General features: G+C 35.9%; 1 protein-coding gene across 1 annotated transcript; it reads left to right on the top strand.

The window, feature by feature from the left end:
* The first annotated feature begins 3,638 nt into the window (after positions 1 to 3,638).
* On the top strand, positions 3,639 to 5,841 carry LOC5575338 (leucine-rich repeat neuronal protein 1). Its single transcript, XM_021856876.1, has one exon. It carries the CDS (start codon positions 4,342 to 4,344, stop codon positions 5,779 to 5,781), a length of 1,440 nt encoding a protein of 479 aa, XP_021712568.1. The 5' UTR covers positions 3,639 to 4,341; the 3' UTR covers positions 5,782 to 5,841.
* Positions 5,842 to 11,541: the final 5,700 nt, after the last annotated feature.

The following is an 11,541-nucleotide window of genomic DNA, read 5'->3' as shown; positions in this document are numbered from 1 at the left end:
TAATATCTGCCGGATTTTTTTTTTAGTAAATTTTTGAGGAACTCTTGGGGGAGTTTGTTGGGATATTTTCTAAGTAAAAACTTCTTCAATAATCTCTGAACAAAGTCTAGAAATAGTTCGCCAGAAGATGGACGGAGAACTTGAAGATTTTTTTTCTCAGGAACCCGATACATGGAGATATCGAGTCATGGAACAAATATCCTTTGGAATGATGTTTATAGGGATCATCATATAATAAGTAAATTCTATGAGTCGATAACTAGTCATGGAGGTTTAAATGTAGTTCATTATAGCCATTTTTGTGAAATTATTCATATGGTGACATAGGCGACACGCATTTCAGAGTAGTAGTTCCCAACCTTCTTGAAGCTGCGATACCCTTAAATATTTAACAAACATTTTGCGGACCTTTGAAAGTGTATGATATCGAACGAAAAATTATGAAAACTTCAAACGATTTAACCCTTTCTTTCCCATGGTAGCTCCAGAGCTCCACTGACTATCATCGAACCTTAGACAAACTGAATCAGATAAATAAAACGCAATATTTATATAAACATTATTCTATACACATCAGATTAACTCAACACTCCATTAACTCTACACTTTTTATATTAAAATATTAGAGTATGTTAAAACTACAAATTGAACTTTAACACTGCAAAAAAATAAAATACTAAAATCACTTGTAAGGCGAGCAAATACCTTTAAACTCTAATATGTGTTGCTTATCTTGACAGATAGGCCTATTTCGTCTGCGACTGACAGACTTCTTCAGTGTCGAGTGCTCGACCATTGAGTCAGCTGTCAAATCAACATTTGCTATCATAAGTAAAGTCGCATAAGATCACAGGTTAGTTCGGTAGAAAATTTAAACGTAACATTTTGGGTTGTCTGGGTCGCCGCCACACACATTTCTCCTGCACGCCGCCGAAGATCATATTTAGCACTCGGCATTCTAAAACCCCAAGAGCTTGCTAGTTCTCCTCGAGCATAGTCCACGTCCCATGGCCGTAGAGGTTTACCGATATCATGAGCGTTTTGTACATCGTGCATTTGGTGCGGGGGTGAATCTTTCTTGACCGCGGTTTCTTCTGGAGCCCATAGTAGGCACGACTTCAACTGATGATGCGCCTTCGTATTTCCCGACTAACATTGTTGTCGGCCACCTCGAAGGTCCCAAGTAACAATGAAAGCTGAACAGCAAGAGTATTTGCTGAATATTGGCTGATCAATGGTGTACAAGGCTGAACACCGTGACAGCTGAACAATAATTTGAAGAAAAGCTTATTAAACACTCTTATTCAGCAGTATACTCAAAGCTGAATATTGAGTTGAACAAACTATTTTTCATCTACAGTTTTAACTTTTGTTCAGCCAACCTGAATGATATTGGTTAAAGGTTATTTAAAGCTTTAATCAAATCAGCAGCCATTGTCGAAAAAATTTTCACCTGTATGTTGATAAAAATACACATACCGAAATATATACCTACATTGGGTCGAATACTAAATTAATTATTATAAAACTGTTTCATCAAACAACAAAGTTTCACATCCCGAAGCAGACATGCTGTAAACGCACACCCTATCATTTGTCGAAAAAAATCCTGAATCCGGCATCGATGACCTTGTGTAACAACAAGATAGAACACTACACTCGATGACGCAGATTTCTTCGTAGCATTTTAATTAACTGTACGAAATCGAAATCATTACCAACTTGCGTTGACAACAATTGAATAGCAGAAATTAAAAATTACCGAGGATTCTATTTTGAAACAAAATCACAACACACTTTGACAGCTAACTCAAGTGTTTTTGCATAGCGCTGTTATCACTTCTTCAGCCTCAATGCAGCCTTTAAAATAGCCCTTATTCAGACAAAATAATATGTTAGTCCCTTGCTGTTGATGATGTTCACACAGTCTCATGTGGAGCAGATGTCAAGGTAAGTGATTATAAATCAGCGATTCCCAGTTCAAATCTCAATGGCACATATTTACTAATCTTCATCTTTAAATTCCAGCACTTTTCTACACTATGTGTTTGAAATTGTTAGTTGCGTTGATAAAACCCAAAACTGTAAACCTGTAAATACTTTTTATTTTTTTTTTTTTTTGGGTAATTGTTGAATAATGGATGAATAAGCGATCGTTAAGCTTTCGAAGGTTGCCATCTGTTCTAAAAATAGAATTATGGTTATTGAAAGAGGCCTGAATAAGCGCATGCTAGACCTTTATTCAGCCTTCTATATAGCTTCAATTAAGCTTAAGGCTGAATAAAATCGCCAGAATTAGATGTTTAATTGCTGAACAACAGTGAATGCAGGCTATGGACAGCTTTTGTTCAAACAAAGGCTGAATTGAATTAGCTATAAAAGCGTTTGAGCAGCTTCAAATTGTTACCTGGGGTATCCCCATCTATCGTGACACTGCTTCGAAGGCGGGCCCTATCGCGTTCAGTTCCGCCTATCAGCCACAATTTTGGACTTTGTCGATTTCATCTTCTTCTTTCTGGCCTTACGTCCCCACTGGGACTGAGCCTGCTGCTCAGCTTAGTGTTCTTATGAGCACTTCCACAGTTATTAACTGAGAGCTTACTTTACAAAGATCATTTTTGCATTCGTATATCGTGTGGCAGGTGTGGCATAGAGTATCTTATGCCCTGGGAAGTCGAGAAAATTTCCAACCCGAAAAGATCCTCGACCGGTGGGATTCGAACCCACGACCCTCAGCTTGGTCTAACTGAATAGCTGCGCGTTTACCGCTACGGCTATCTGGGCCCCATTGTCGATTTCATGCGCTTTTTGAATAGCGCCCAGATCGTTGATCGGTAACTCACTCTCTTTGGTTGCATTAAGAATCAGATTACCTGCATAAATCATTATCATTGGAGCAATTTTCCCATAATTATTTAACTTTCATCCTTTACGTCTCAAGTGGGACAGAGCATACTTCTCAGCTTATCTGAAAGTATGTACACCTGAATTTCAGTCCATCATTTTTGATTATTTCCTTTAAGTATGATCTTTTTCAGTACTTTAATTTACCATAAACCGTTTCTGTTATTCTTCAAAGTTTTGATGACTCTTCGAATTGTCAAAAACAAATTTTGATATTATGCTTACGTATTAGAAACATAACTGAAATCTTATTTTACCCTATAATGTCGACATATTGTATCTATAATTAATACATCAACCCTAGCTGTAATTGAAATCGCTTGTAAAATAATAAGCTACCATGCGTCACCACTGATGCCATCGGTATAGAAGCTTCATGGTTTCAATAGTGATGAAAATGAAATTGATAATTTTTAAAAATATTACATCTCTGTATAAAAAACATATCTTTGTGCAGATACAGTTCAAACGCATACGTAACAGTTCTAAAGTTATGCTATAAACAGAGATAACTATGCCTAACGTCACACCTGGCGAACTAAACGGTAGATTTCCAGGAGCAATTGCTCATGCCGTTCCCAGAAACGTAATACAATTCGATTACGTTCCGAAACGTCACGAGCTGATTTCAAGCAGCACCGTAAGCTTATCTATTTAGCGGTTTTTGTTATCAGTTGGTAAACACTCTCTCTCCCTGATATTGTGACTGAATGTAGCCTCCCCGATAACGCAAAATGCATCACCTATAGCAGTCAGTGGAGCGTTCCGTAGAAGGTAGTCTGATTGATTCAATTTCCGTGCTCCAAATCTGAAAAGTAATCTAAACTTTGGAACTCACAACAATTCGATTGAGAATCAAAGAAGAGGTACCAGTATAGATACGCATATAAAATAATACTGTTGATTGAACCACACTTCCGAGAAGCCGGAAATCATTTTGCACTAAAGCGAGAAAAGCTAAAGGAATCGAATGCACAGAAGTTATTTGCCTGACTATTTGTTGGAAAGAGGGTTACTATAGGAGCTGCTTCAGATTATCTGTGAAAAGAAAATTATGCGTGTGAAGGACATTCCCTCGTACGATTGGAATGCCAGAAGCCCCAGAGCAGTCGATGTCACTAGGCGGAAGGGAAAGACCGGCAGTTAATTAATGGTTGATTCATACTAATTAAAAACTCTACCTCTCTGGAGAAGGAAGCTTCCAGAAAAGGGAAAAAAATCCAGGAAGAAGGTACATTCAGCAGCTGTGAAAAGTGGAAAACGTTGTGAGCTTAAATATTTGATGAGGAATGATAATTTTAATTAAAATTAAACTTGTGATCAACATAAACTGATAAGGAAGGTATAAATATATTGAGGAAAACTCGTATCATTGTGGTGCTCAGAAAAGGGAAACCAACCTAACAAAGAGGGGTAAAATTACCAGAGAAAAAGAGCATGGCTAAAATTACGTTCGGAAAATTGTGCTTTCTAATTAATATTCTGACTGCCTGTGCTGTGATCGCACAGGCACAGGAAGATGACACCGGTGCTATGATGACTAAGTTGTGTAACTTTGATAAACCGCTAATAGATCCAACCGACGATGCTGGTGGCAAGTATTGTGACTGTGATGTGGAAAATTCGCCTCCATGGGGAATCCCAGTGGTAGTTATTAGCTGCCAGGATCATCACCTACAAAATGACATTTTCCAGGCAGAAGTTTTACCGCAAGCAACCATCAGATTGGATTTCTCGTACAATAAGTTCACGTCGATTCCAAACTTCAGCGGTGATAAATTGAAATATCTTAGTATGCGCAACAACAAGATAACAACTTTGCAAGATAAGAACTTTGTCAATATTTCCAGCCTGGTGGAGCTGGATTTAAGTGAAAATGAAATCGCGCTTATCAACAGCAATGCATTTGAAGGATTGAAAATACTTCGCAAACTGAACCTAGCTGAAAATCAAATCAAAACGATTCAGCCCAATGCGTTCTCTCCGTTTAACCATTTGGAACATTTGGTGCTGTCGAACAATCCTTTGGGTGAATTTTTCAACAAATCAGAAAATGATATTTTCTTAAAGCTCGGCGTTACACCCAGATTAAGCATTATAGAGCTTGAAAACTGTAGCCTCGTTCAGATAGATCTCTCCAATGGAGTTGGTTTAGATCACATCATTCTTAGCTCTAATCAGCTAACACAGATTCAAAAACTTCCAAGAGCGCTTTCTCACCTTGATATCAGCAACAATCCTATTCGATTGATGTCAGCAAACTTCCTACCTCATTTATCCAACCTTCAAAGTTTAACCATGGAAGATATGCCCAATCTCTACAGACTAGATGAATATGCACTATTTGGACTTCCTCGGTTGACACATCTTAATTTGCAAGGATCACGAAATCTATCCATGATAGATCCACATGTTTTTGGAAAAAATGTAGTGCTGAACGAAACCGACACCGTATTGGAGGAACTGATTCTGAAAGGAACTAACGTACGAACGCTGAACTCATCTCTCCAATTTGCTTTCGAGCAACTTAAAACGCTAGATCTCACAGGAACCCCTCTAAATTGTGACTGTCAAATTCGATGGTTGAAAGAAACGTCTTTCACTACGATGGCAACATGTGCAAAACCAGCCTCCCTAAGAGGAGCTCAACTATCCGAGGTGGATATCAATAAGTTGCAATGCAAAGTAGAGAAATCATGGATCTACACTATGTTTAACGTGCTTCTAATAATCCTTTTGATCGTACTGGTCATCGCTGCGGTATATCTTGTATATATTGCCATAAGACCTCGTCAACAAGTGCAGTTGCGAAAAGTTGGAGCCAATAGTCCTTACGCGAGGGTAACGATAGAGCCTAATCAGGCAGAAAATTTATAATAGTTAAATTATTTTTTGTTTTAGGATATTTATAATAAAATGTATTTCAAACATAAAAAATCGAAATGTTATTTTATGAAAAGAAACACAGTATAGATTTAAAAACTATGTTTCGTGACTTACATTGAGAGATTACTCACTACTGGGCATCTAAGCTTTTCAATTCAAAGCTCTATTTGTAATATTTTGGTTTAACACCACTGCTCGTCGGATTCGAACTTAGATTTTTTTGTTTCCAATTATATCAGATTTTCTCTAAATATTGTACCAAATTCATGCGCGGATTAATCACAGGGTATTAAAATTCATTCTACCTATTTTTATCAACTTATATTATATTTCTAAGATCGCTTAAATACCAATATAATTGAAAAGATATTCTTATAGTTAAGGGTACAATCGAATAAAAGTTTGGTATATAAGGTCATTTGGCATTCAGTCGTTTGGCATAATGGCCGTTTGGCATAATGGCCGTTTGGCATAATGGCCGTTTGGCCATTATGAATGATTTTAAATGAGCAAATTCAAATACAATATATCATAAATAGTTATTGATGTCATATACACCTTTGTAAATTGAAAAAATGATTTTTCCTTGAATGTCGGCATTTTTTTTTTTTGAGTTTTTCACCGAGATTGGAATCGCCGAGCACAAAGCAAAATTTCTGATTAGTTCTCAGCAGACTAGAGCACAAGGCAGTGACAACGAATGTCAAACGTAATTTATGTTGTGTTTGCATCGCAGTGCAATGTTTTAACCTAACCAAATTGAACAAGTCTCAGAAGAAACACAAAATAAAACCAGAGTAGAGATTTAAATTATATTGTCAACAGAGGTGGTCGTCAAAAAAGCAGGTTTATGTATGACGGTCAGGGTTTTAGTGATTTTTAAAACGCATAGCTTGATAAAAGTACATAACAATGATAAAGACAAACTTGGTTAAAGAACAGAACATTTGCTTAACACTCGTCATCAGGTTAGCTGTGATACGCAAGAATACTGAAAACGGCAAAAAGAATTTCGGCTATGGAGGGAAAAAATCTTACAATTAATTACCAGATACTGTGAAATCAGGTCACTTTTTGTAAATATCATTTTAAGATTTATTCAATATAAATGCAGATGTACATTAAGTGTAATATAATTATATTATATTTTCATGTTCTTCAATGTTAATTTATTACTCGTGTTGATTTATTTCTCATTTAATCATATATTATTTCATTGTCAAAATTAACTAAAATTCAATAGTTCATTTAAATATATGCGATATTCAATATCACAGTTCAAAATGAAATGCACGTTTCCAAAATCGCATTCAAAACTTGCATACAAGTCGCTTTCTACAAATACTATATAAAATAAAAGTTGTCGCTTTACACATTACACCATGAAATGATTAAAAAAAATATATTTGACACCTCTGACTCAAACTGTCAGAGCGTGGCAAACTAGATGTTGGTCACACGAACAGTCGCGACATTAGCATTCTAAGGCTAATGCTAAAGGCTAAAGGAGCTTACTCTACCGCTCCTCTACGTCCTTTTTACGTTTTGAATCCAAATTATAATCACTTGAATTGGATAGGGATTACCCAACGGACGCAGAATCAGAAGATAACTTCCCGGTTAGCACAGAATCCATTGAAATCAAAAGAAAAGCGTGTGAAGAAAAACGGATATTTAATTCGACCAATCCCCAAAATATAACTGAAAAGTGCTACTTTTTAGCACCGTTAACAGTGCTTAACTAGCACTTTTCAGTACCGTTGGTTGGTTGGTTTGACTTTATTAACGAGATTTTTAGCCCTGGGCTAGTTCATCTCGGGACCAACGGCTTTACTTCCCTTCCGAAGGAAGTCGTCACTATAATTTTAGTGACTATCCGTAATCCGGTGTAACATTGATCATTTTTTATAAATTTTTCTTGAATATTTCGTTTCTAAATGCAAATGTTGCCAAATTTATATTTTTTAAACAAGTACTGCCACCCACAGCTCGTGAATATATATTGTATTTTGTTTTTTGAAAAATTTAACCATGTTTAAAAAAATGTTTTAAGTGATTTTTTGATTTAGCTGATATGGGGTAACATTGATCACCTATGTAAACAACGTTCGGTAATATTGAAAATGACGTTAATTACTTAAATCATGACCCCCAAAGCCGAATATGAAGGCCAAACGCTTACAAGTCATTTACTTTTTGAGTTATTTTAAAATTAAAAACACCTCGAACCACGGAATACGCCTAAAGGTAGGCAATTTCCTAATTGAATTCTATGTTCTTAACAGTAATTCGTTAATGTTGCCTAATTGAGCATAATTATCAAAGTTTTGACAACGGAATCGTTTTCGGCGATGCCATTTTTGGTAAGAACCGCATTTTCCTTGCTCATAATGTTTGCAGAACGTATGTGAGACATGAATCTTCGGTAGTGTCATCCTTACCCATTGAAATCATTGTTTCAAAAAGTTTACAAGTTTACGCATAATGTAAACGCAATTTTCGCAAAAACCCTCACTTACATTAGCTTATGAATATAAGAAAGAGAAGCACCATTCATGATTTGGAAATGTTCCATCAATAAATGATGATACGAACTTTTAACGAGATGAGTCATTCCGATCAATGTTACCCCGCTGATCAATGATACCCCGGATTACGGTACTGTTTTTTAGGAAAAGTAAGCCATTCATCCAGGTTTTCTCAACCGGTGGTCCGCGGACCCCTAGGGGGCCCTGACAACTTTTTAGGGGGTCCGCGAGATCATAGATAATTGAAGTTTTTTTCATGATTAATTTTCTCTTTTTTCTTTTACAAGAGAGTATTATTACCAAGTTGAACATTTTTGATACACAAATATTGAACAAACTTTATTTTACTTTTATTAATACCACAAAAACTGATAAAATACTTACGATGTCATTCTGACAATCGGCGCGCAGTCAAGGTAAATTACTTTGAAATTCTTCTCTGATACACAAAATTCTTTCAAATCTATCTTAAGGATTTTAGTTTAGATTTTCGACTGATGTCTGCAATAGTGATGTTTGGTAGAATTCTGCCGACTTTCCTGATATTCGACAAGGTTTTTTTTGGAGAATTCCTGACGAAATAAAGAACGAACTGTTTCGACTAAAGATAACTAGCAGAGACGGGGGTGACCCATTCCGCATAAAGACATTTCGCTTACGGACGTTTGGCATATTGGACGTTTCGCATAAAGCAGTTGAATACAAAAACAGGTAGCATTTTAAAGAAGGCATATAATTCTGATTATGCCAAATATCCATTATGCCAAACGGCCGTATGTGAAACGTCCTTATGTGAAACGTCCTTATGCGAAGCGTTCTTATGCGAAACGTCCTTATGCGAAACGTCCTTATGCGAAACGTCTTTATGCGAAGTGTCCCACCCCCAGCAGAGACGATGCGTTGTGAATATCTGGCAATATTCCAATTTTTTGGCAAGACCTTGATGGAGTTCTAGGAAAACCCTTGGATAATATTTGAACAAATTTTTCAAATCTTGTGAAAATTGTCTGGTATGATTTCCGAGGCAATCCTTAATCCTTAATCCTAATAGTTGGCTTTTTTTTGTTTGAGAACATAGAAAGGAAACATAAACAAGTAACCACTAGCACGCTAATCAGCCTTTTTGGACTTATAGGGCTATTATACAGCTAATTTAGCTAACTCTATAATAGCACTATGTTAACACGCAAGGCAGAAGTGCTATTTGGTTACTTAGGTATTTCATTCCCGACACTTTTGGTTCACTTCAACAGAGAGTTCTCAGAAGCTACTGAGCTATTATTATTTCAAAATATGAAAAATATGTCGTGTGTGCATCTTACTGCTGAATTTCAGACAATTTTACCGTAACAAAACTCCAATATGAAAGTGAATCATGGTGATGATATAGTATTTATTTACCATATTTTATTTTAATAGAATGTGATCAAAATTCATTATGGAAGCTCCTTATTGGAATATTGAAAAGATTTTTTGCCTAGTACCTTGTATTTTTGAACTTCAAAGGGGGTCGCCGCTTCAAAAAAGTTGGGAACCACTGCATTAATCTGTCCATCCTCTTCATGAAAAGCAGGATCGATTATAGAACTTTAGGCATTTTTGTTCTTAGGTTTTAATTCCACTATCGATACCGGCACCCTTTCTTTTGAAAATTATGAACGTTCACACTCATAAAAGCCTTGACACAAGATGAAAGCAATAAAAAAAATCCGTGTGCGCACACACCAACTCTCACTCTCAAAGCACACACGCCAATATGAGAGCGAAACTCCGACAGATTTCTGCTACAGTAAAAAGTAGAAACATCAAAAGCAATTGGGCCAACTTAAGAGGATGCAAACACTTGAATGACGAGTGAATTGAATGTCTAGCAGGGTAGATATTAATTCACTGTGAAGTGTGTCAAGTGATAGTAAAAAGTGAAAATTTCAATATTTGTGTTGAACACAATTCAAATAATCAGACTCTATAAGTGAAATTGATTGACAATATACATGTGTTCATTATTTATGTGTAACAGGTGAGCTTATTGAAAATCAGTTTTGTTTATTTCGACTAGTAACTAAGCTTTTTAAAATTATATTTCGAACGTTTCCTTACACAAACAAACAGTAAGTAGAATGCATTTCTCTTGAAGTATATTTAATATGATTTGTTTCGATTACTTTTGTTTCAAAATATCACAATCAACTGTAAAACAGAAGGCATTGTTCGAATTGGGGACCTTACTTTTGACCAGTATTGAGTGATTGGCATTTCACAAAAATAATTTGTTGGAAGTACTGCACACTTAAATTATGTTACAGGAATCCATGAATTTTACCGTAATCTCAACAGCTTAAAAGTTCGGTGTAATAAATTAACGGAGTACAGTAAATTTTTACAGTTTTCGGTAAAATTTCACCGGAATCCGTTGAATTTCGACGCAATTATAACGTTTTATTTTACAGAAATGTTCAGCTGTTGAGATTATGATGAAATTCAATGGAGCAAGCGACACAACACCACTTTTTCTTCCGTGAACCGGACACGACTGATTCCCACAAGGGCCAGCAACACAATTATTATTATTATTATTATTATTATTGTTCATTAACTTAAAAAAAATTGAAACAGGGAAAAGCCCCTTTGAGTGATTTCCTTTCGAAATCTTTCTCAAAAAGGCATATATATTTAAAGGTTTTTGCGGAGCAGATCCATTGCGGAGCAAATATCTTTTAAGTGAGGTCATCATAGTTAAGGTCCATCCACACGATTCACAGAGCCAACCATTAACATGTCCCATGTGCCAATCCTGGACTAGTTAAAGCTGAAAGTAAAAAGATAGCAGAAAACAAAACAGCAAATATCAAACATTATAAGAAATTTCATTTGAATATTTATATAGAATTTTCAATATAGGAAGACGTTTATTTCCCACAATATCACGAACAGTATGTTCCAGCAGTTTTCTGACTCAAAAAAAGGTTCTCGTGGTTCATTAAAGCGAGAACATCTAAAAACAATATGATCAATGTGTTCATAAGACTCATTGCATTCACAAATATTTGAATCTATGATATTCATGCGGTACAAATAACTACTACAAGTATAATGGTTGGACATCAATCCAGAAAAAGAACAGATAAAATTACGCCCAACATACAAGTTTTTAAACAAAGGAACTACCTTTATCTTCGGGTAAATAGAATGACAATAACGCCCTGATGGATCAACCACTACT

This window comes from Aedes aegypti, unplaced genomic scaffold, assembly GCF_002204515.2.
Source record: "Aedes aegypti strain LVP_AGWG unplaced genomic scaffold, AaegL5.0 Primary Assembly AGWG_AaegL5_hic_scaff_435_PBJ_arrow, whole genome shotgun sequence".
In the NCBI taxonomy this organism is placed as follows: domain Eukaryota; kingdom Metazoa; phylum Arthropoda; class Insecta; order Diptera; family Culicidae; genus Aedes; species Aedes aegypti.
This window is presented reverse-complemented; position numbering and strand designations above follow the sequence as displayed.